The following is a 25,978-nucleotide window of genomic DNA, read 5'->3' on the forward strand; positions in this document are numbered from 1 at the left end:
AGTAATAGTCCTTAGTATGCAGAGCTAGATAGTGTAAGCTTTAGTATGAAAGTTATAGAGGTTTCCCCTGTGGGGTACTTATCACTAATAGCAATGTAGAAGGAGAGGTTCGGCAAGAGCGGATGATCCGGTAGCGGGATACAGGGATCAGCGCAGCGTGGTTCCGACAGCGAGGTATGCTTGCAAGCATGAGAGCTTCAAGACAGGTTAGCATCAAGGCACAAAGCAGTTTGAACGAACACATGTGAGTGAGAGCCGGCGATCTAAATAGCCATCCAGTCCGGCGCTCAGTGATGACAGCATCATTCTTAAAGGTGTATGCGCACCTTACCAAAAGAGAATGGTGGGGCGCATACACTTATGAAAGAGTAATTAGGGAACCCAAAGGTACCAGAACATTACAAATATGCAGTGATAAATAATTGGTAAAGTGTGAACATGTGCATATGGGTTCCAAAAATCAAGTCAAATAATATATAGAAGTAAAAGTGTCCCCCACATCTAAAAAATAGATAAATAAATATGTGCACATACACTAGTAGTATGTATAGCTCCAATTGTACAAATCCAGCAATAAATATGTGCAAAACCAGCAATATAAATTAATATGACTACCTATATGCGGATACAGCAATAAAACTCAGGAGTAGATATGTGCAAAAACAGCAATATAAATTCATATAACTACATATATGCAGATCCAACAATTCCGTGAGACATGCAATCAAGATTGGTGAAAAAATATCCAAAAAGTCCTAGTGATATATAGTTCATGAAAAAAATTATTAAGGTGCTCTTTTTTCTATGGCCCGGAGTGCCATGAGTGGGCGAAAGGTAAGGTGCTCCCCTTCTCCTGAGGTCCCGCGCTTACCAGACTTAAGTACCCCTGCAGGGGTGGATCGCAGGTCGATATTGGGGATCGCTCCCATATACCAGCAATCAGGTCTCTGCTCCTATCCTTCCTCCCTCAGCTCAGTTTCACTCCAAATAGTTAGGTAGTGGCTTGCAGCATCGGTGTCAAAAAGGAAATAGCCAGAACATGTAAAAGGAAAAATGCCTCCAATAGTGAAGAATCGCTTTAAAATTCTTTATTTAAATAAAAGTAGACGAGTACTCACATATACAATGTACAAATAGCGCGTCCGTCTGGCATAGGAACTGCAACCTCCTCTCTTGCGGTGCGCGCCTAGAAACAGCGTGCGTTCCAACCGCCGGATGTGCGTTCCAAGCCTCCGGATCGATAGACGGAAGTGATGTGGTTACGCTCTCGATGCGTTTCGTCACACTGCAGATGACGTCAGTGTGACAAAACGCGTAGGATTTTTTAATCCTTTTAGTTTTTTAATTATTATTTTGCAGCTTACCAATTCTTAGATGTGATGGTTGCATTCATTTTCTTTTTTTAGGGCTCTTTCACACAGTCCGCCTCCGTCGGCGGACTCCTTGCTGCTCAGGCATATGACAGCTCCATCTCCGCTCTGTGTACATAGAGGGAGGTGTCAGAGCCCCGCTGCTCTCTATGGCGGAATCGGATGAGAATGGACCGCCTGTCCGCTCTCATCCGATCCCATCTGATCCGATCCGATCCCCTGGACGGATGGAAATAGGGTTTCCATCCGTACGGATTTCACGGACAGGATCGGATGCGGATGACAGCGGGTGTCAGCGGACATGTCACCGCTGACATCCGCTGCCCCATAGGGATGCACAGAGGATCCGATCAGATCCGCCTAAAAAACTGACAGGCAGATCTGATCGGATCGCTCGTGTGAAAGAGGCCTAATTCTATCTTTCTTCTATTTATATCTGGTGAACCAACCAGTAAGGCCCCCTTCACACATACGGATCGTTTGTCAATTTTTCATCCATCCGTTGACGGAAGAAAAAGGGACATCAATGCATTCCTATGGGAAAACGGATGACAACGGATGATCATCCGTTCACATCTGTTTTCATCCACTTTCGTGAATGTCCGTTTTTTTTGAATGGATGAAAGCTCTATTTTTCTTCTGTAAAAAAACAGATCGGACAAAAAACGGATGTAAACGGACAAACGGTCGGTTTTTCATCCGTTTGCATTGGTAGTATATGAAAAAAAGACGGATGAAAAACGGGTAAAAAACAGACGAAAAATGGATGAGAAATGGACCAGAAATTGAATAAAATGGACGAAAAACTGACAAAAAATGGATGAGAAATGGATGAAAAACGGGTGAAAAGCGGTGAAAAACTGATGAAAAACGGATGAAAAACTGACGAAAAATGGATGAAAAACTGATCCATTTTGACGTGACTGAACTGATGAACTGAACGGACCGTATATGTGAAAGGGGCCTTAGCCTATTGTTTTTTTTTTTTGTTTTTTTTTACAACTTTTGTTTTATTTTTATTGAAATAAAACAGGGACATAAGAGAAGGAGAAATTAAATGAATACAGATAATAATATGCAGATTATACAGTAGCTCACAAAAGTGAGTACACCCCTCACATTTTTGTAAATATTTTATTCTATCTTTTTATGTGACAACACTGAAGAAATGACACTTTTCTACAATGTAAAGTAGTGAGTGTACAGCTTGTATAAGGGTCCTTTCACACGACCGATTAGATCAGATCCGCCTGTCAGGTTTTTAGGCGGATCTTATCGGATCCTCCATGCATCCCTATGGGGCAGCGGATGTCAGCGGTGAAATGTCCGCTGACGCCCGCTGCCATCCGCATCTGGTCCTGTCCTTGAAATCCAGACGGGTGGAAACCCTATTTTCCATCCGTCCAGCGGATCGGATTGGATCGGATCGGATGAGAGCGTACAGGAAGTCCGCTCTCATCCGATTCCCCCATAGAGATGCATGGGGCTCTGACGCTCTGTGAGTGGAGAGGGAGCTGTCACCTTCCTGCTCAGCGGGGATCTGTGTATTGATCCCCTGCTGAGCAGCACGGGTCCGCCTACGGAGGTGGACCATGTGAAAGGACCCTAACAGTGTAAATTTGCTGTCCCCTCAAAATAACTCAACACACAGCCATTAATGTCTAAACCACTGGCAACAAAAGTGAGTACACCCCTAAGTTAAAATGTCCAAATTGGACCCAATTAGCCATTTTCCCCTCTCCGGTGTCATGTGACTCATTAGTGATACAAGGTCTCAGGTGTGAATGGGGAGCAGGTGTGTTAAATTAGGTGTTATCGCTCTCACTCTCTCATACTGGTCACTGGAAGGTCAACATGGCACCTCATGGCAAAGAACTCTCTGAGGATCTGAAAAAAGAATTGTTGCTCTACATAAAGTTGGCCTAGGCTATAACGCATTTCGTCGTAAGCAGACATCATCAGGGGTGTGGCGAAGTCATTCCGCTGTGGTTTGTGTGAAAAGGGAGTGGAGAGTGACTTGACCGTCATACTCCATGGGGGGGGGGGGGGGGTCCGATTAGCCAAGAGTGTAGATGTCAGCAAGAAGGGGTGAGAAAAAGATGGGGGGACATAGAGGGAAAGTTAAAAACGGGAAGGAAGAGACGGTAATTTAAAAAAAAGGGGGGGAAATGGGGTAAGGGAAGGGTAAAAAGGCAAGGGGGTGAGGGGAGAAGGAGAGGTGGGGAAGGGAAGGGAGGGGAAAGAGTAGAGGAACAGGAGAGCTAAATGGGATAGGGCTATGGGACCGGAGTGAGGAACGGGGGTAAGGGGAGGGAGGGAAGTACCAAGTGGGACATGCATCACACGCTTAGGAGCACCCTGCCTCCCCTCTCCATCCCCGCCTCCTGACTCCCGGCCATCTGCATGGGTGCCCTTAATGCTCAGAGCTGTTGTTTTTCAAAAGAACAAGCTGTGCAGAATGTATCAGTTACAGGGATGAGACAAACCATTTAACACTGGCAGGGGTTACTTACAATGATCAGCTTTTATTTATTTAAGTAAAACCTTTATCCCAAAAGCAAAAAGGAGGTCTGCTGTAACTGTTTATAAAGTGTGAGCTGGAGTTTGGCTTCAGTTCGTTAGTGTATTTAAATCTGCTAGTCTAACATTCCCCTCCCCCCAGACTGACAATGCTGCTGTACAAAAGGTGTCCCCTGTTCTCCTTCATTCAGATTAGGGGCACACTAATACAGGAGATGTGTTACTGGCATAGGTGTGCGCCGTCCATTGCATTAGGGTGCGCACCCCAAAGCTCAAACACACATGCCTTTCTCTGCAGCCTCAGCATCAGGACAGTGTATTCACTAATGTCATTTAGAAAAGGAAGGGGCCAGTAAATTACATATTGATTAACCCCTTCCCCCACTCTCCATCCTGAAACATCCCCCGCAGCATCCGGGGGGGAGAGGGGTGGAAAGGAGGGCAACCAGCATCACTGCGGTGGGAGAGGGGGGGGGGGCGACGAGGGAAAGCCCAGGCATTAGGGGGAATTTGCACCACACAGAGTGATTAGGGTGTGCACACGTCTATGGTTACTGCCAAGTTCACCAGGTAAAAACAGAGGGAAAAAAGTCTAAAAAAGAAAAAAAAAGAAAAAAAGACAACTAATGCAGCCACCACATCTAATGACAAGTCAATTGCAATATATTACATTTTTGGTTGTGGGTTTAATACGGCTTTAAATACTAAACTACCACATAGTTCACACCAATGCCACACAAGTTGCAATTTATATTGCACAGAAATACAGGAACACACAAATAACTGCACTATACATGGATTTCAATGTGCTTCTTTGCATGACAACATACAAAAACGCACAATAATGCACATACACACACACACACGTGGTATGAATGGAGCTTGAGTAATCATTACAGCTGCAGCGGTGTCCGAGTTGTATAATAAAGGCGGCCACAAGACTACTAAATAGAAAGAAAAAAGGTATGGTGCATAGAAATAAAGTGTCATGTGTGCAAAACATAGGATATGGTGGCGTAACCTGTAGATATATAAGAATAAATTGTCATGTGTGCTAAAATGTAAAACATACGAAAATAAAGTGCAATGGTGCAAATTGGTACAATTCTCCCTGATTATAAATAGAGTGCCTAATTAGTACAGTTAAATCAGGGCTAAAAAATATACAACAGATCATAAAAATGTAAAAAATACAAGAAATATCCAAAATAAAAAAAATAAAATAAAAAAAGAATATATATATATATATATATATTTATAATAATATTATATATGTTTTTAAAACTTTATATATATATATATATATATATATATATATATGTTTTTTTTTAAATATTATATTATTATTATAATATATATATATATATATATATATATATATATATATATATATATATATATATATATTATTTATTTATTTATTTTTTGGATATTTCTTGTATTTTTGACATTTTTATGATCTGTTGTATATCTTTTAGCCCTGATTTAACTGTACTAATTAGGCACTCTATTTATAATCAGGGAGAATTTATTGTACCAATTTGCACCATTGCACTTTATTTTCGTATGTTTTACATTTTAGCACATATGACACTTTATTCTTATATATCTACAGGTTACGCCACCATATCCTATGTTTTGCACATATGAAACTTTATTTCTATGCAGCGCCACCATTCCTTCCCTTTCTTTCCATATTTTTTTAAACCTTTTTGGGGTATTTGAGGTAGGCAGCAGCTCTTACATTCCTTACATATCCTAGCGCGGAATCTATATATATTTTTACAAGACTACTAAAGTCAACCTGCAAGATCCAAGCAAACCGCACTCCCTGTTTCTAAATTTAAATTGATACTAAAATCTATTATTTTTTCCTAAAATAAAAGAGGTTTATACTTACCTTTGTGCAATATCCTTGCAGAGAGCAGCCCTTTACCTCCTCTTCTGGGGTCCCCCATCTGTGTTCTCCTCACCTTCTCTTCTCTGTGTTCCCCCATATCAAGCTATGTGCTTAGGGGGCACACGTGTGGGCACGCTCCCGGGCAGGGCTGTGTGCGTCCATAGACAAACACAGCATAGCTCGGCAACGTCTCCTGCTCCCTCTAAGTCTCTTATTTTTTCCTAAAATAAAAAAGAGGTTCTCTAGATCAGGGGTTCTCAGCCTTTATGAGATCAGGGCACTGGTAATTCTTCCAAAACCTTCCATACCCAAACATTAAAGAGTAACATTTATACAATTAAAGTATGGGAATATAGAACATGTATTGAAATGCTGGAATGATCTGTATGGGGCTGGGTGTCACTGAAGGGGGGATGGGGGCGGTGGAGTGGGTTAGGGGACTCTGCAGCAGATAACAGTATAGGGCCGTGGTCTCCAAACTGTAGCTCGGGGGCCTTTGCTTGCCTTTATCTGGCCCTTTGGACACATTTTCTCTACCTGACACCCTTAATGAAACATTATTCCTCCCAGTCATACCCATGATGGGGCATTTTTTTACTCCCACAGACACCCAGGCCTTTTCTACTCCTACTGGCCACAGTCCGGGCCCCCTAAAGCCTGAAGTTTGAAGACCCCCTGCTATAGGGGATGAGGTTTCTGTAGGAGGCTGTGGAGCACTGTGGGAGATTAGGGGGCACTGCTGGAATCTGGGTGGCCCTGTGGAAGTTTGGGGGGGTACTGTGGAGGCTGAGGGCTTTCAGGGGGCCAGAGGTTCTGTGGGCCACTATGGTGGGTTGAGGGGCACTATGGCAGGCACTGTGGGAGATTGGGGGGCACTGCTGGAAAATGGGTGGCACTATAGGAGGTCGGTGGGTACTATGGAGGCTGAGGGCTTTCAGGGGGCTGGGGGTTCTGTGGACCACTATGGAAGGTTGAGGGGCACTATGGGAGGCACTGTGGGAGATTGGGGGCACTGCTGGAAGCTGGGTGGCACTTTTGGAGGTTGGGGGGTATTGTTGAGGCCGAGGGATTCCCAGGGGTTCTGTGGGTCACTATAATAGGTTGAGGGGCACTATGGGAGGCACTGCGGGAGATTGGGGTGCTCTGCTGGAAGTTGGGTGGCACTGTGGAAGGTTGGGGGGTACTGTGGAGGCTCAGGGCTTTCAGGGGGCTGGGGGTTCTGTGGGCCACTATGGTAGGTTGAGGGACACTATGGGTGGCACTGTGGGATATTGGGAGGCACTGCTGGAAGCTGGGTGGCACTGGGGGAGGTTGGGGGGTATTGTGGAGGCTGAGGGTTTTCAGGGGGCTGGGGGTTCTGTGGGTCACTATAGTAGGTTGAGGGGCACTATGGGTGGCACTGTGGGAGATTGGGGGCACTGCTGGAAGCTGGGTGGCACTGTGGGAGGTTGGGGGGTATTGTGGAGGCTGAGGGCTTTCAGGGGGCTGGGGGTTCTGTGGGCCACTATGGTAGGTTGAGGGGCACTATGGGAGGCACTGTGGGAGATTGGGGGCACTCCTGAAATCTGGGTGGCACTGTGGGAGGTTGGGGGGTACTGTGGAGGCTGAGGGCTTTCAGGGGGCTGGGGGTTCTGTGGGACACTATGGTGGGTTGAGGGGCAATATGGGAGGCACTGTGGGAGATTGAGGGGCACTGCTGGAATCTGGGTGGCACTGTGGGAGGTTGGGGGGTACTGTAGAGGCTGAGGGCTTTCAGGGGGCTGGGGGTTCTGTGGGCCACTATGGTGGGTTGAGGGTCACTATGGGAGGCACTGCGGGAGATTGGGGTGCTCTGCTGGAAGTTGGGTGGCACTGTGGAAGTTTTGGGGGTATTGTGGAGGCTGAGGGCTTCCAGGGGGCTGGGGACTCTGTGGGTCACTATGGTCAGTTGAGGGGCACTATGGGTGGCACTGTGGGAGATTAGGGGGGCACTGCTGGAATCTGGGTGGCACTGTGGGAGGTTGGGGGGTACTGTGTAGGCTGATGGCTTTCAGGGGGCTGTGGTTTCTGTGGGCCACTATGGTGGGTTGAGGGGCACTATGGGAGGCACTGTGGGAGGTTGGGGGGCACTGCTGGAAGCTGTGTGGCACTGTGGGAGGTTGGGGGGTATTATGGAGGCTGAGGGCTTTCAGGGGCCTGGTGGTTCTGTGGGTCACTATGGTAGGTTGAGGGGCACTATGGGAGGCACTGTGGGAGATTGGGGGCACTGCTGGAAGCTGGGTGGCACTGTGGGAGATTGGAGGGTATTTTTGAGGCTGAGGGCTTTCAGGGGGCTGGGGGTTCTGTGGGCCACTATGGTAGGTTGGGGGGCACTATTGGAGGCACTGTGGGAGGTTAAGGACTCAGCAGTAGACCATAGCCTGGTGGTTGGGAACCACTGGTCTAGATAACATGGGAGCTGACAAGATGAGCCACTCAGTAACCGGGTCTGCATGCAGTGTTCATAAAGCCTGTTAGAAAGAGCGCGGTTGATGGTGCCCTTTCTTATAAGATCTACAAATTTTGTTTGTAGCCACTCTGCATATTTATTAAGGTATACATTTTTAAAAAAATAGGCTACTATCATAATACTAAACATTTGTCAAGAGTTTGCAGAAAAGCATGGCTCCATGCTTCTGCATACTGTAAATATTATACTTGTTCCATCCAAGAAACAGGATAACCATTGCCCAATGGTCAATACAGCTCTGACAGTTACAAATCCGCAGGCAGATGCTCTTGTTGTTGTAGTAGATTCTCTATCCATTATATCCAATAATTAGAAAAGCATGGCAGATGTTTGCGCCACAGACACAGTGCGCTGCCAGCAGATTAGATACAAAACAGCTTAATCTGCCAGGACAAATGCCCCGGGCACAGGCAAAGACATACTTCAACGACAACTTGTATTTTACCAGTTGCAAAAGAACTAGAAGTCCCAGCATGCAAGTTACACATCTTACCATGGACTCCTAACTGAACCCAACAGCCAATGCTCTGAACGAATAGCTTTGTTCACCACATCCGGTTTAATAACTACAGCAGTGGTTGTCAACTTATGAGCTAAAGAGGACCACAAATGCGGCCCCTGACATCACAAAACGGCCAAACATAGGAGTTGATTTACTAAAGGCCAATAAACTGTGCACTTTGCAAAGTTGCAGTTGCCCCTGAACTTAGTAAATGAGGTAAAGAATACCCAATCACATGCAAGGAAATAAAAAAAAAAAAAAAACAGCATTTTTGCTTGCACATGATTGGATGATGAAAGTGAGCAGAGTTTCTGCTCTTTTACTAAACTCTGGGGAAACTGCACATGCAGAGTGCAACTGCACTTTGAAAGTACCCAATCTTTTTCCCTTTAGTAAATCAACCCCATGATGTCCAATATATCTAATGCAGAGGGGCTCAGCCCAGAGGCGTAACTAGAACCTTCAGGGCCCCGGTGCAAGAAACCATGAAGGGCCCCCCCCCCCCCCGGACCCCTGGCCGGGGCCCTTCCCTTCAAGCCTGGGGCTCTTCCCACTGATCCTGGGGCCCTTTACCCTCATTGTGGGGCCCTTTATTACGGTCCCCGCAGCAGAACCCTTTCACAAGTTCTGCATTGGGCCCCCTTCCTGCCATCTTGCATACAAAAGGAGAGAAATGCCCAGCGGGACTTTAGATGAGGTGGACCCAATAGTCATGAGACTATAATCTCTTCCTGCCATCTTGGGGCCTCCCCACGGTGGTGGAATGCCAGGGCCCAGTCGTAAGTGTGACCTTTGCAATCCTGGAAGTTCACCCACTGGTGTCAGTAGTTTTAATTTTTTGGTATTTTTAATTGTATTATTTTTTTTATCATTTTATTTTATTTTTTTACAATGTCACTGACTATGACTCTGTCCATTCAGAAAAGGAAGGAGCTGGTAAATTACATATTTACCGACCCCTTCCTGGTTCTCTATTGTGACACATCCCCTGCAGCAGCCAGCAGGAGAGGGGAGGGAGCACAGTTGTGGGAGGGGGGCCGCACAGTGGAGGGGAGCACACAGGGGCCCAGAGACAGCAGAACACAAGTGAAATGGATAGGAGGAGTGGCGGGGCAGCATACAGAGGAACCAATCTCCTCCATTTTCCTCCTGCAGCTACATAGTTACATAGTTAGTGAGGTTGAAAAAAGACATCAGTCCATTCAGTTCAACCTATGATGTGTGTGTGTTTGCTTTTAACCGTACATTTTATACCCCTGTATGTTGTGGTCTTTAAGGTGTCCATCTAATAGTTTTTTGAAACTATCAATGCTCCCTGCTGATACAACTGCTTGTGGAAGAGAATTCCACATCCTTACCGCTCTTACAGTGAAGAACCCCTTACGCACTTTAAGGTTAAACCGCCTTTCCTCTAGTTTTAGTGAGTGGCCACGTGTCTTATTGTATCTCCTTTCTCTGAATAGTTTGTTCCTTATGCTAGGGTCACCAGTACAGTATTTGTACATTGATATCATATCCCCTCTCAATCGTCTCTTCTCCAGAGAGAATAAGTTCAGTGCTTGTAGTCTTTCCTCATAGCTGATGTCCTCCATTCCCCTAATTATTTTTGTTGCCCTTCTCTGGACTTTCTCCAGTTCCAGCACATCCTTCCTGAGGACCGGTGCCCAGAACTGGACAGCATACTCCAGATTTGGCCGGACCAGAGTCTTGTAGAGTGGAAGAATAATCTCTTTATTTCTGGAGTGAATCCCCTTTTTTATACATCCCAGTATTCTGTTGGCTTTGCTTGCGGCGGCTTGGCATTGCATGCCACTGCCAAGCCTGTTGTCTACCAGTACCCCCAGGCCTTTTTCCATCCTAGACTCACCCAGAGGTTCCCCCCCTAGTGAGTAGCTTGCTTTCTGGTTTCTGGCCCCCAAGTGCATTACTTTACATTTTTCAATATTAAATCTCATCTGCCATGTAGTTGCCCACCCCGTTATTTTGTTCAGGTCCGCTTGTAAGATTTCCACATCCTGCATAGAAGATATTGGCAAGCCTAATTTAGTATCATCCGCAAATACTGAGATTGTACTAGATATCCCCTCCTCTAGATCATTTATGAATAAATTAAACAGGATTGGTCCCAGGACAGATCCCTGGGGGACCCCACTTTCCACACCCACCCAATCCGAGTACTCCCCATTAATCACCACCCTCTGGACCCTCCCCTGGAGCCAGTTCTCTATCCAGGTACTCACCTTATGGTCCATACCTACCTTCCTTAGTTTGTACAGTAATCGTTTGTGGGGAACGGTGTCAAAGGCCTTTGCAAAGTCCAGATACACCACATCCACAGGCTTACCTTTATCTAGGTGGCAGCTCACTTCATCGTAGAAGGTTAATAGATTGGTTTGGCAAGAACGATTTTTCATGAATCCATGCTGATTACTACTTATAATACAGTTTTCATTACTAAAGTCTTGTATGTGGTCCCTTATCATCCCCTCCAAAATTTTGCAGACTACTGATGTTAGGCTGACCGGCCTATAGTTACCCGGGATATATCTCGGCCCCTTTTTAAATATTGGTACCACGTTGGCTTTTTTCCAATCAGCTGGCACCATACCCGTCTGTAAACTATCCTTAAAGATCAAGAATAATGGTCTGGCAATCACCTGGCTGAGCTCATTAAGAACCCTACAGGAGGTAAAGGAGTAAAGGAGTACAGTGATTTCTCTACATGCTGCTCCCACTGCCCTTCCTATCCATGTGTACAGGGGAGCCGCACAGGCCCCAGCATAGGAACCGGTTGCAATTGCAACCCCTGCAACCCCTGTAGTTACGCCCCTGGCTCAGCCTGTGACCTTCCAGGTGTTGCAGAACTACAATTTCCATTATGCTTTGCCAAGCTGACAGTTACAAGCATGACTCCCAAAGGCAGAGGCATGATGACACTTGTAGTCCTGCAACAGCTGGAGGGCCACAGGTTGAGCACCCATGAAATGCTTGAGGGGACTGTCAGAGACTGCAAACCTAATAGAGGAAATGAGGGTCAGAGAGTGAGGACAGGATACATTGTTGGCTCAGGATATGCGGCAGAAGACAATATGAAGATGGAAACATGTTACATGAGGCTAGTAGAGATCAATGCTATTATCCTAATCAATGATCCCACGTAAAGAGGTTGTAAATCTCAAACAAATAAAAAAATAAAAAATAAAAACCTGAAAGACAAAGGCATAATGAGCTACTGTGCATTGCAATATGAAGATGGAAACATGTTACATGAGGCTAGTAGAGATCAATGCTATCATCCTAATCAATGATCCCACTAAGAGGTTGTAAATCTCCAAAAAAAAAAAATAAAATAAATAAAAACCTGAAAGGCAAAGGCATAATAATGAGCTAGTATGCATTGCATAGTTGCTCATTGTGAAATACTTACCTTAGAACGAATCCCTCACAGGAGCGCCCGCTCACCACTGGCACGGCCCACCCGTCTTCCTTCTGGGTTCGTGTACTCTGGCCATCTGATTGACCGGAGCCGCCGTTCATAGCACAGGGCTCTGAAGGAACGGCACCAGCGGCCGTTCCTTCAGAGCGCATGCGCCAGTGATGTCACTGGCTGCATGCAAAGTAAATATCTCCTAAACGGTACATGCTTAGGAGCACGGCCGGCACAAGGGGTGGGCAGGAGGGGCGGCTGCTCTGGGCACTGTGGTATTATGTGAGGTGGGGTGGCACCACAAGGACATTGGGGGGGAGAGGATTTGTGTTGGAAGGAGGAATTAGGGGGACAGCAGAAGGTAGGTATTGTTATCGGAGAGGAGGGGGGTGCTAAGAGTGATGATTTGGGGGGATTTGTGTAGAAAGGGGGATGGGGGGAAGAAGATTTGTGCTAGGAGGGGGGGATTTGGGGAGAATTTGTGTTGGGAAGGGAAGATTTGAAGTGGGGGTATGTGTACTAGGAGGGGGATTTTTATTTGGGGGGGGGGCATTTGAGCTGGAGGGATTCAGGGCTAAGATTTGTGCTGAGAAGGGGCATGCAGGGGGGGGCGGATTTATGCATAGGGGTAAGCATGCAGATTAGTGTTCAGTGGGGGGGGGGGGGATTTTTGCTGACATATGCTTAAACATCTTGGGGGGGGGGGGGGCAGTTTGGCACGTTCGCCCTGGGCTCAAAATGGCCTTGTCCCAGCACTGCTTAGTAATTATTTACAGTACCTATAGGTAAGCCTTATCATAGGTTTTCCTATACGTACAAGTTACACAGGAGGCTATAGTTCCTCTTTAAGACTGTTGAGGTCCAAGGGCCACACAACATATACCAAAGGGCCACATGAGGCCTTGGGGTCGCAGGGTAAGAACCAGGGACCTACAGTAATCATACACAAAACACTGCCAGCTTGGCATAGTGAAAAAGGCAGAAAAGTTAGTAACCCCCACCCCAACCCATGGCTACAACAATGAATCAAGGACACTTCGTATTTCCTTATTACACCAGCAAAGCACCATCATGTGCCTAACAACTGGATGTGGCTCTTAACCACTTAAGGACCGCCCGCTGCAGTTATACTGCGGCAGGCAGCCCCTCCTGCGCAAGCCGACGTAGGTATACGTTGGGCGCGCGCCTGCAGCTAGGGGGCGAGCGTGTGCCACCGGCGGCACGCTCCCACCCCCGCTCTTCATCAGGGACTCGGATGCAGGGGGCAGGCGGCTCCGATTGCCGCCTGACACCCGCGATCGTTCCCCGCTGAGAGAGAAGAACGGTCAGCTATGTAGGATCACAGGTCTCTGTGATCATTTTACAACCCCCGCCCCCATACAGTTAGAATCACTCCCTTAGGCTCACAATTAACCTCTTGATCACCCACAGTATTTACCCCTTCCCTGCCAGTGTAATTATTACAGTAACAGTGCATATTTTTAGCACTAATAACTGTAGTAATGTCACTGGTCCCCCCAAAAGTGTCAAAAATATCAGTTAGGGGTCCGATCTGTCCGCCGCAATGTTACAGTCCCGCTAAAAATCGCTGATCGCCGCCATTACTAGAAAAAAAATTTAAAAACAATAAAAATTACATAAATCTTTCCCGTAGTTAGTAGATGTGATAACTTTTGCGCAAACCAATCAAAATACGCTTATTGCGATTTCTTTTTTACCAAAAATATGTAGTAGAAAACAAATTGGCCTAAAATGTTAAAAAATTTTGATTTTTACATTTTTTTTGGGGAATGTTATATAGCAGAATGTGAAAAATAAATAAATATATATATATTTTTTTTTTTTCAGAATTGTCACTATTTTTTTGTTTATAGCGCAAAAAATAAAAATCGCACAGGTGATCAAATACCCCCAAAAGAAAGCTCTATTTGTGGGAAAAAAAGGACGTAAATTTTATTTGGGTACAGCGTTGCACGACCGCGCAATTGTCTGTCTGTTAAAATAACGCAGTGCCGAATCGCAAAATATGGCCTGGTCATTAAAGGGGGAAAATCTTCCAGTCCAGAAGTGGTTAAGGAGCGCTTGATTGGCTCCTAGAGAAAGAACCCAATCCTCTGTATGATGTGTAGGTTATAAGCGGCCAATATAAAAACAGATTCCGGTATTTGAACTAGTTAGAGATAAGGACTCTTTTTTTAAAACTTGTGGAATGAATACACAACTGCATCAAAAGAGATTTTTCTATTTGCCTGAAAGGCAGCTTTAAAATCTGAGTGTTGTAATCCCATTTATTGAGCTTAGTTAAAAATAGACATGACGCAATGCACTCACATCATGGTGTAAATGAGACATGTGTCATAAAAGCCATTCTCCCACCGTGGCCGCTGTAAGATTGGATGGTAGATGGCATCCAGAGAGGCTCACAGAAGGATGGATTAGCCCAGGAGCCGCCAGAGCCGAGCCTCGGCATGCAGCGGCTACTGGTCCAGCCGGCGCCGTGCTCGATGACGAACCTCCGCAACACCAGGAACCAGGCTTCCAGGCAGGAACGTGCGTAACGGTTCTCAAGACGACGCGTTTCAGAGGCGTGGCCTCCTTAATCAAGTCCACTTTTTTGACACTATGCTTTATGCTTAATTTTTTACACTATAGTGTCTATTTTTAACTATGCTCAATAAATGGGATTTCACTAGGGCAGATTGTGCTCTCTCTTCTTTGTGTCATTTCCAGATCCTCCCTTCATCCAGTGGGTGTCTTGGAGAGTAGCAGCGCCACTATCTTCTGTTATCACATTGTTAATGACTTTGCATCCATGAACAAAGGGGTTACGTGAACATCTGCACACTGATTAGTTTGTTTGTATGGATTTGGTTTAACCACTTAAGCCCCGGAGGCAGGGCCGGTGATAGGGGGGGACCACCAGCCCTCTTGTAGGGGGCCCGAGCACACAGGGGGGCCCACACAGAGAGGAGGATTAGTGATGGATAACAAATACAGAAATCATCCTCCAGCACCTGAATCTGATCTGTCCCTCTCCCTGCTATCAGCTTTTATCTGTTGAGAAAGAGACAGTCGTCCCTCACTAATCCCCCTCCCTTGTGTGGGCCCCCCTCCCAGCACTGGCTCTAATGTTATCTCTGCTCAGGAGTTTATTTGTAAATTGTAACTTCATTTCTCTCTCTCTGATCACTGAGCTCCAACTGCCCAGCCTGTATATTTTTCTCATCTCATCTTCTTTTTTATTTAACATAGTTTTTTTTTTTTTTAGATTTAGCAGGAATTATGCGAGTTATGTTATATTTGTGTCTGATAATAGTGATTTTGTTGTAATTTTAGCTAAATATATCTTTAATATTTTTTTGAGGGGGCCCTGCCAGGTAGTCTGTACGGGGCCCTGCGATTTCTAACAGCAGCCCTGTACGTGAACATCTGCACACTGATTAGTTTGTTTGTATGGATTTGGTTTAACCACTTAAGCCCCTGAGGATTTGGCTGCTCAAAGACCAGGCCCTATTTTGCGATTCAGCACTGCGTGACTTTAACGGACAATTAGGCGGTCGTGCGACGCTGTACCCAAATTAAATTGATGTCCTTTTTTTCCCCACAAACAGAACTTTTTTTTGGTGGTATTTGATCACCTGTGCGATTTTTATTTTTTGCGCTATAAACAAAAAAAGAGCAACAATTTTGAAAAAATAACAAGGTTTTTTACATTTTTTTATATGAAATTCTCAAAAAAAAATTTAAAAATCAAACTTTTTTAACATTTTAGGCCAATTTGTTTTCTGCTACATATTTTTGGTAAAAAAAAAAAATCGCAATAAGCGTATTTTGATTGGTTTGCGCAAACGTTTTTGCGTTTACTAACTACGGCAAAGATTTCTGTCATTTTTATTATTTTTTTTTAAACTAGTAATAGCGGCATTCTGCGATTTTTTTTGCGGGACTGCGACATTACGGCAAACAGATCGGACCCCTGACTGACATTTTTGACACTTTTGGGGGGACCAGTGACATTACTACAGTAATCAGTGCTATAAATATGCACTGTTACTGTAAAAATGACACTGGCAGGGGAGGGGTTCACTTTACTGGTGATTAAGGGGTTAAGTGTGTCCCTAGGGGCATGAATCTAACTGTCAGGGGCGTGGCTTGCTAGATCATCACAGAGACATGCGATCCTACATAACAGGATCGCATAGCCTCTGTGATTATCTAAGAGAGAATGACAGGCGGCTGTGTTTACATCAGCCGTCTGTCTTTCTCCCTCTCCTGAGGGAGATTGCGAGTGACCGGTGGACATCGGAGCCGCCGGTCACACGCGCTGGCTAGGCAGGGAACGAGCAGGGGCGTGCCCCCTACAGGCTCGTGGGCGAGCGACGTACCCATACGTCACTTTACCTGTAGGGGGCTGACTGCCGCAGTATATAGTCGTGCGGCGGTCGGCGAGTGGTTTAAATCTGAGGGTAGTACAATCTGATCCTACTTTTGATATGTTAGTAAAAGAGGTCCACTGAGTTGTCAGCATAGGTGTGCGCAGCCTATTGCATTAGGGTGTGCACCCAAAGCTCAAACACACACGCCTTTCTCTGCAGCCGCAGCTGTACTGGACAGTGAATGAATGGGAAGTGCTCTGTGCTTGAGCGCTTCCTGTTCATTCACAAACTGAAGCATAGTAAACCTAGTTTTGTTCACAATGTTCATTTGGAAAAGGAAGGCACCAGTAAATTACATATGGCACTTTTCCACTGCAAGTACCGGCTAGTACCGGCTCTGCTCTACTCGGCCCTGCTTGGCCCGGTTTGCTTTTCCACTGCGGTACCGCATGGTATAGTGTCGGAACGGTTCGGTACATTACGGTATAGGTTTGCTTTTCCACTAAAGTAGTACTAAAGTTAAGTGGGTGGGATAACAACGGGGTGGGTGGGATTCTCTGACCAATCAGTGGCTAGTAGTGACTGCATGCAAAGGATTGTGGGATATGGTACCAGTTTGGTACCTGTTGGAACCACAATCGAGTAGGTACTGTTTTTTCAGAGCCGTACTGTACCGTTCGGTTCCATGCAGTGGAAAAGCAAACCTATACCGTACCGTACCGTTCCGACCCTATACCATGCGGTACCGCAGTGGAAAAGCACAAAAGCGTGCCGAACCGGTACGGTTCCATGCAGTGGAAAAGCGCCATTACTAGCCCCTTTCCCCACTCTCCATCCTGCAGTGTAGTGATTAGGGTGTGCCCAGGCACACCTGGCACACCCCCTGCGCACGCCTATGGTTGTCAGCTATGTCACTGACCACCTGGTATATCAAAAGTGAAGTTTGTTTTACAAAGGGACAACAGTAAAAACTGATGTTACTTACTCCTCATCACGCAGCCGTTCCTCCTCTTCTTGGATCTGCAGATGATTCTTTACTGGGGCTAAGTTTTCGGTTTTGGCATTGTAATTTCGAAAGCAAACATTTAGCTTCTCATCAAACTCATTGACGAGGTCCTCCATGGATTTGAAGCTGATTATTTCAGAGCTGAAGTTCTCTAACTCCGAGAGGGAGGCATCCTCCAGATGTCGAGAGGGTGACATGTAGATACTCCTTGACTTCTCTTCTCTGTCCTCGGAGTAGGACCTCACATCTTCAAACTCCTCATCCAGGCACACCAAGGGGGCCTCCATCTCTGAGTACCTCAGGGGTGGAGGCTGGGAGGAAACTGGCCCTTTCAGTTTGCCTGTATGGACACAATGTAGACGTCAGTCAACAACTATACAACTAAGCAAGGAATTATACTCTATGTGAGATGACGAAAGACCTCATTTATATCCTCCAAAACCTTCTATTTTTGAAGGTAAACACAAAAGCAACTATACTAAAACTGGAGAGTGCAAAATCTGGTCCAGCTCTGCATAGAAACCAATCAGCTTCCAGGTTTTTGTGTCAAAGCTTAAGGCCCTTTTTACACAGGGTTTCCGATCCGGTCCGTCTGTCAGTTTTTCAGGAGGACCTGATCGGATGCTCTATGCAGCCCTATGGACATCTCCGCTGACACCCGCTGCTATCATAGTTGCCAACATTTGAAAAAAATTTCCAGGGACACTTTGCAGCGCAGCTATCAATTACTTACCACACCCACTTCCATGAGGCTCCGCCCACTCTGCATAATTAATCTCCGCCTACTTATCAGATTATAGGGTCTACTTCATAAAGAGAGAATTATAGGAAATTGAAAAGGGAATTGAAAACTTGAGGCCAACGTAGCAGAGTTGGAAATATTCTCCCATTCAGCTGCACTACTTCTGCCTAAAGTTTAAAATTCTCATCACAATTCCCTGCAATTCTAAAGTGTCAGCTTGTCGTAAGGTGCTCTGCCTCCCCCTGCTGGCGGATTTTGGAAAGTGCACCATGCTGACACCCTGGCTCCAGTGACACGTTAAATTTGAGACAGACGAGAAGAGTGAGTGGGCACCGAGAGAGAGAGACAACCTGCTGCCAGAACAACAACACATAGCTGGGGTGAGAGCGACACTGTGTGTAACAAAATAAAAAAAAATTGATTAACAGGGACAGTGTAAATTACCCGGGACAGGCTCCTATTTGCCGGGATTGTCCCGGAAAAAACGGGACAGTTGGCAGGTATGTGCTATCCGATCCGATGTGAAATTCAGAGGGATCGAAACCCTATTTTCCACTTGTCTGGAGGATCGGATCGGATAGGATTGGATTAGAACGGACAGGCTGTCCATTCTCATCTGATCTCCCATAGAGGAGAGACGGAGCTGTCATCCGCCTGCTCAGCGGGGATCGGCGGATCAATCCCCCGCTGAGCAGAACAAACTCCGTCCGTGTGAAAGGAGCCAAACTGAACAAGCTGAAGTTAGAAGCTGATTGGCTACCATTCACCGCTGCACCAGATTTTTCACTTTCCAGTTTAAGGCTACGTTCACATGTGGGCGTAGTGGATCGCGGGCAGAATCACCGCGATTCTGCCCGCGATACGGAAATCATTGCAAATCGCGGGACGCCTGTGCGTTGCCCGTGATTTGCAATGGCACCCCAAACGCTGTGCGATGTTGCCGTGATTTCCGCCTGCCGAATCGCGGTAACATTGCGCAAACAAAATCGCGGGACGCATGACGCCTAAAAAAGGTACAAGAGCTTCTTTGGGGCGTCATGCATCCCAATTTTGTTTGCGCGATGTTACCGCGATTCGGCAGACGAAAATCGCGGCAACATCGCACATCGTTTGGGGTGCCATTGCAAATCACGGGCAACGCACAGGCGTCCCACGATTTGCAACGATTTCTGGATCGCGGGCAGAATGGCGGTGATTCTGCCCGCGATCCGCTACGCCCACATGTGAACGTAGCCTTAGTAAATTAACCCCTAATACTGTCACTTGCAAACACAGTGGCTCCTTGAACTAACAGATCCCTACACACACTGTCAGCAGGGACAGATCTCCAAGATCTGAGAGATAAAATTACCTCTTTGCAAGGCGAGGCAGAGCCGCCTACACAGGGAGGTACTGGAGCCAGGTAGGAGAGAGAGATGCGAGGAAGCTTTGGGGAAGATTGGGGTTGGCTTGCACTTTGTACATAACACACTCCTGAACCCTGCCCATAGCACACTCCTGAACTCTGCCCGGAGCACACACCTGAAATGTGCCTGTAGCACACACCTTAACCTGCCCATAGCACATTCCTGAACCCTGCCCGTAGCACACTCCTGAACCCTGCCCGTAGCACACTCCTGAACCCTGCCCGTAGAAGACACCTGAACTCTGCCTGTAGCACACTCCTGAACTCTGCCCGTAGCACACTCCTGAACTCTGCCTGTAGCACACTCCTGAACTCTGCCCGTAGCACACTCCTGAACTCTGCCCGTAGCACACTCCTGAACTCTGCCCGTAGCACATTCCTGAACCCTGCCCGTAGCACACACTCTTGAACTCTGCCCGTAGCACAGTCCTGAACTCTGCCCATAGCACACTCCTGAACTCTACCCATAGCACACTCCTGAACTCTGCCCATAGCACACTCCTGAACTCTGCCCGTAGCACACTCCTGAACTCTGCCTGTAGCACACTCCTAAACTCTGCCCGTAGCATACTCCTGAACTCTGCCCGTAGCACACTCCTAAACTCTGCCCGTAGCACACTCTTGAACTCTGCCCGTAGCACACTCTTGAACTCTGTCCGTAGCACACTCCTGAACTCTACCCATAGCACACTCCTAAACTCTGCCCATAGCACACTCCAGAACTCTGCCCATAGCACACTCCTGAACTCTGCCCATAGCACACTCTTGAACTCTGCCCGTAGCACACTCCTGAACCCTGCCCATAGCACACTCCTGAACCCTGCCCATAGCACACTCCTGAACCCTGCCCGTAGCACACTCCTGAACCCTGCCCATAGCACACTCCTGAACTCTGCCCGTAGCACACTCCTGAACTCTGCCCGTAGCACACTCCTGAACTCTGCCCGTAGCACACTCCTGAACTCTGCACTCTGTATGGAGCGCACTCCAGAACTCTGTACATAGCGCACCCAAGATACAACCGGCCCTTTGAGGACAATCATACTGCTTATGTGGCCCTTTATCAAATTGAGTTTGGCACCCCTGAACTAGATGAACTTGTGTCTTTTTTTTTTTCAGCCAGACTAACTGTATTAATTACATTGTTATTTGTAATGGTAGCAGTGACATTTTCTCACCTAAAATCCTGAATAATGTACAATAAAAAGGTTAGCATATCATAAAACCACCAGCAGCTGTGAGAATCTATAATACTAGCAGTGGAATAGGTTAGAATTTAAGAAACACAATTGCTGATCAGATTCCGCCCCTTGACCCAATATTTTGTCATTAGTATTACCTTGGCACCTTGCAAGAAATAAGTATATCCTACGTAACTGACATTACATGGGCTAATTGCAGTCCCCATTTACTGAAGGAAATGATTTGCTAACTAGGGTTATGAATGCACCCCCAGCAGTGTCAGACAATGACTGCATCGTGTAGAGAGAAAGTTAATGAGCTTTCACCATCAAATCTCAGCTTTTCAAGCATCGCTTGCTAATTGGCCCCTTACCTTAAATGACTATAGAAAACATACTTTTGGATAGTAAGAAATTACATAATTCTTTTCATTTTATTGCATTGAGACCAGTGTTTTATCCAGCTTTATTTTTTCTCGTTTTCTTATATACGGAGGGGGGATTTCATAATGTTTTCATATAACATCTATAAGACGTTAGGCACTGAGAGTCAGAATTTACCAATGGATGTTGGAACATTTAGCAATTTTTATTTTATGCAAATTACTTTTCATTCAACGATTAGAAAGAATATAGCAGTTTAAAGCATTTTAACATTATGTCAGAGGCGTAACTAGAACCTTGAGGGCCCCGGTGCAAGAAACCATGAAGGGCCCCCCACAACCCTGGCCGGGGCCCTTCCCTTCCAACCTGGGGCTTTTCCCACTGATCCTGGGGTCCTTTACTCTCGTTGCAGGGCCCTTTATTATGGTCCCGCAGCGGGGCCCTTTCACAAGTTCTGCAGTGGGCCCCCTTCCTGCCATCTTGGGGCCTCCCCACGGTGGTGGAATGCCAGGGCCCAGTCGCAAGTGTGACCTTTGCGATCCTGGAAGTTCACCCACTGGTGTCAGTAGTTTTTATTTTTTGGTATTTTAATTGTATTATTTTTTATCATTTTATTTTATTTTTTTACAGTGTCACTGACTATGACTCTGTCCATTCAGAAAAGGAAGGAGCTGGTAAATTTCATATTTACCGACCCCTTCCTGGTTCTCTATTGTGACACATCCCCTGCAGCAGCCGGCAGGAGAGGGGAGGGAGCACAGTGGGGGGGGGGGCAGCACAGTAGGGGGGGGTAACCAGGGGAGCACACAGGGGCCCAGAGACAGCAGAACACAAGTGAACTGGATAGGAGGGGGGGGGGGCAGCATACAGAGGAACCAATCTCCTCCATTTTCCTCCTGCAGCTACAGGAGGAAAAAGGAGGACAGTGATTTCTCTACATGCTGCCCCCGCCGCCCCTCCTATCCAGGTGTACAGGGGAGCCGCACAGAGCATGGGGCCCAGTTGCAATTGCAACCCATGCAACCCCTGTAGTTATGCCCCTGCATTCTGTTAAAGCTGGATTTGGGACACGTAGCTAAATATGCAGCTGATAACAGAAATGTGGGGACTTTTTGTTTGCCAAAGAATTTGTAATTCAATTCGGATCCCTGATGGATATCATGCCTATGAGCGTTTTTCTCTCGTTCTCTGAGTTTTCCGCCAAATTTCACCTGGATGCGTTTTCGGTACCTACAGTTACAGCATGCCGTCAGATCTCAGTTTCCTCAGTTGCCTCTCCTCCAAGCTGATCCTATAGAAAAGCTATTATCTCCAGGAGACCTAGGCAAACCCCCATCGACTTTATACAGAGCATTCCTGGGAAGAGATTCTGCTATATTTTTGGTAAAAAAAATCCCAATAAGCGTATTTTGATTGGTTTGCGCAAAACTTATCACGTCTACAAACTAAGGGAAAGATACATGTCATTTTTATTTATTTATTTATTTTACTAGTAATGGCGGCGATCTGCGATTTTAAGCGGGACTGCGACATTGCGGCGGACAGATCGGACCCCTAACTGACATTTTTGACACTTTTGGGTGGACCAGTGACATTACTACAGTAATCAGTGCTATAAATATGCATTGTTACTGTAACAATGACACTGGCAGGGAAGGGGTTAACTCGGGGGCGATCAAAGGGTTAAGTGTAAGCCTAGGGGGTGTTTTCTAACTGTGGGGGGGGGCTTGTACTATCAACACAGGGACCTGTGTTCAATAGGGGGAAGACAGGGGCTCTGTGTTGATACCAGAGAGAACAACGGTCTGCTGTGTTTACAACCGCAGACCACCGTTCTCTCCTCACGGGGAGCAATCCTGCAATGGCTCCTGCTGCTGTCTTAGCCAATGAGGAAGAGACCCGGGAGAGCCACTGCTCTTGTGCACATCGCTGGATAGAGACGGGGCTCGGGTAAGTATTGAAGGGGGGGGGGGGGGAAGTTCCACACAGAAGGCTTTTTAACTTCATGCACAGAATGCATGAGGGTAAAAAAAACATTGAGCCTTTACAACCACTTGACGACCGCCCGCCACAGTTATACTGCGGCACGCTAGCTCGGCTGTGCAAACTACTACTACTTCGATCGCGCGTGGTCCTGGCAGCGGGGATTCTGATGCACGGGGCTGGCGGCACCGATTGCCGCCGGCCACCCATGATCGCTCCCCGCTGAGAGAGAAGGACGGTCGGATGTTGTAAACACAGCCGACCGTTCTTCTCTCTGGAATGATCACAGAGCGCCTGTGATCCTTCTATATAGGAACACAGGTCTGTATGGTCATTTCACAAGCCCCTCCCTCCACAGTTAGTAAACACTCCCCTAGGCTTACATTTAACCCCTTGATCACCCTCAGTTAACCCCTTCCCTGCCAGTGTCATTATTACAGTGCATATTTTTAGCACTGATCACTGTAGTAATGTCACTGGTCCCCCCAAAAGTGTCAAAAATGTCAGTTAGAGGTCCGATCTGTCCGCCGCAATGTCGCAGTCCTGCTAAAAATCGCAGATTGCCACCATTACTAGTAAAAAAAATAAATGAATAAATAAAAATGACATAAATCTTTCCCCTAGTTTGTAGACGCGATAACTTTTGCGCAAACCAATCAAAATACGCTTATTGGGATTTTTTTTTTTTTTTTACAAAAAATATGTAGCAGAATACAAATTGGTCTAAAATGATGAGAAAATTTGATTTTTAAATTTTTTTTATTGGGAATGTCATATGTGCAAAATATTGTTTTTTTTCCAGAATTGTCGCTCTTTTTTTGTTTATAGCGCAAAAAATAAAAATCGCACAGGTGATCAAATACCACTAAAAGAAAGCTCTGTTTGTGGGGAAAAAAAGGACATTAATTTTATTTGTGTACAGCGTTGCACGACCGCGCAATTGTCCGTTAATGTAACGCAGTGCCGAATCGCAAAAAAATGGCCTGGTCATTAGTGGGGAAAATCTTCCGGTCCAGAAGCGGTTTCATTGAAGAAGCTGAAGTCAGAAGCTGATTGGCTAGCATGCACAGCTGCCCCAGGTTTTGCATGCTCCAGGTTTTAGTAAATGAACACCATAGACAACCATGGCACTATGTATGAAATCGCCAGCACAGCATTTTGCAAGCCAGCCAATCCAGTATAAATAAATAAAATTAGATATATATGAAAGGTCCCTTCTATCAAAGTGTCAGTACTAAGAATTATAGTAATTTATCCCCGGCCAATAATTACTCTCAAACTTGGATCAGTAAAAGGTCAGTTAGAATCTGAAGACATTTAAATTGCTTGGAGGCCGCGGGCGATGAAATACAGTTCTCACTCTTCTCCTGATATATCAATATTCTATCTTCAGTTGAAGACAATGTTTGGCTATTCTTATAACCACTTCTGGACCGGAAGATTTCCCCCCTTAATGACCAGGCCATATTTTGCGATTCGGCACTGCGTTTATTTAAGGGACAATTGCGCAGTCGTGCGACGCTGTACTCAAATAAAATTGACGTCCTTTTTTCCCCACAAATAGAGATTTCTTTTGGTGGTATTTGATCACCTCTGAGATTATTTTTTTTTTGCGCTATAAACAAAAAAATAGAGCGACAATTCTGAAAAAAAAAAAAATAATATTTTTCACATTCTGCTATATAACATTCCCAAAAAAAATTAAAAAATCAAAATGTTTTAACATTTTAGGGCAATTTGTTTTTTACTACATATTTTTAGAGCTTTCTTTTGCTGGTATTTGATCACCTCTGCGATTACTTTTTTTTTTTTTGCACTATAAACAAAAAAAAAGAGCGACAATTCTGAAAAAAAAAAAATATATATTTTTCACATTCTGATATACAACATTCCCCCCCAAAAAAAAAAAAATCAAAATGTTTTAACATTTTTAGGCCAATTTGTTTTCTGCTACCAAAAAAAAAAATCCCAATAAGCGTATTTTGATTGGTTTGTGCAAAAGTTATCATGTCTACAAACTACGGGAAAGATTTATGTCATTTTTATTGTTTGTTTTTTTTACTAGTAACGGCGGCGATCTGCGCGTTTATGTGGGACTGCGCCATTGCGGTGGACAGATTGGACCCCTAACTGACATTTTTGACACTTTTGGGACGTGTCATTTTTATTTATTCATGTATTTTTTTACTAGTAATGGCGGTGATCGGCGATTTTTAGCGGGACTGCGACATTGCGGCGGACAGATCGGACCCCTAACTGACATTTTTGACACTTTTGGGACGACCAGTGACATTACTACAGTAATCAGTGCTAAAAATATGCACTGTCACTGTAATAATGACACTGGCAGGGAAGGGGTTAACACAGTAAGTGATCAAGGGGTTAAATGTGTACCTAGGGGTGTTCCTAACTGTGGGGGGGGCGTGGCTTGTGAAATGACCATAGAGACCTATGTTCCTATATAGAAGGATCACAGGCGCTCTGTGATCATTCCAGGGAGAAGAACGGTCGGCTGTGTTTACAACAGCTGACCGTCCTTCTCTCTCAGCGGGGAGCGATCACGGGTGTCAGGCGACAATCGGAGCCGCCTGCCCCGTGCATCGGCTTCCCCGCTGCCGAGTGGGTGCGGGAGTGTGCCACCGGCGGTGCGTGCTCGCCCCCTAGCTGCAGGCGTGCGACCGACGTATATCTAAG

At 45.9% G+C, this 25,978-nt stretch overlaps 1 protein-coding gene across 5 annotated transcripts in view; it reads right to left on the bottom strand.

Moving 5' to 3' along the window:
• Positions 1–25,978, bottom strand: part of FEZ1 (fasciculation and elongation protein zeta 1) — a 139,411-nt gene that overhangs the window by 101,720 nt on the left and 11,713 nt on the right. For all 5 annotated transcript variants that reach the window (XR_014225964.1, XM_082273334.1, XM_082273333.1 and 2 more), the window contains exon 2: positions 17,569–17,929. Coding sequence is in view for 4 of the 5 variants with exons in the window: in XM_082273333.1 (XP_082129459.1) it covers positions 17,569–17,929 (361 nt within the window). In the remaining variant the exon portion in view is untranslated. The remainder of the gene's footprint in view (positions 1–17,568; positions 17,930–25,978) is intronic.

The sequence above is a fragment of the Pelophylax lessonae genome (genome assembly GCF_965119305.1).
Source record: "Pelophylax lessonae genome assembly, chromosome: 12".
NCBI classification, from domain to species: domain Eukaryota; kingdom Metazoa; phylum Chordata; class Amphibia; order Anura; family Ranidae; genus Pelophylax; species Pelophylax lessonae.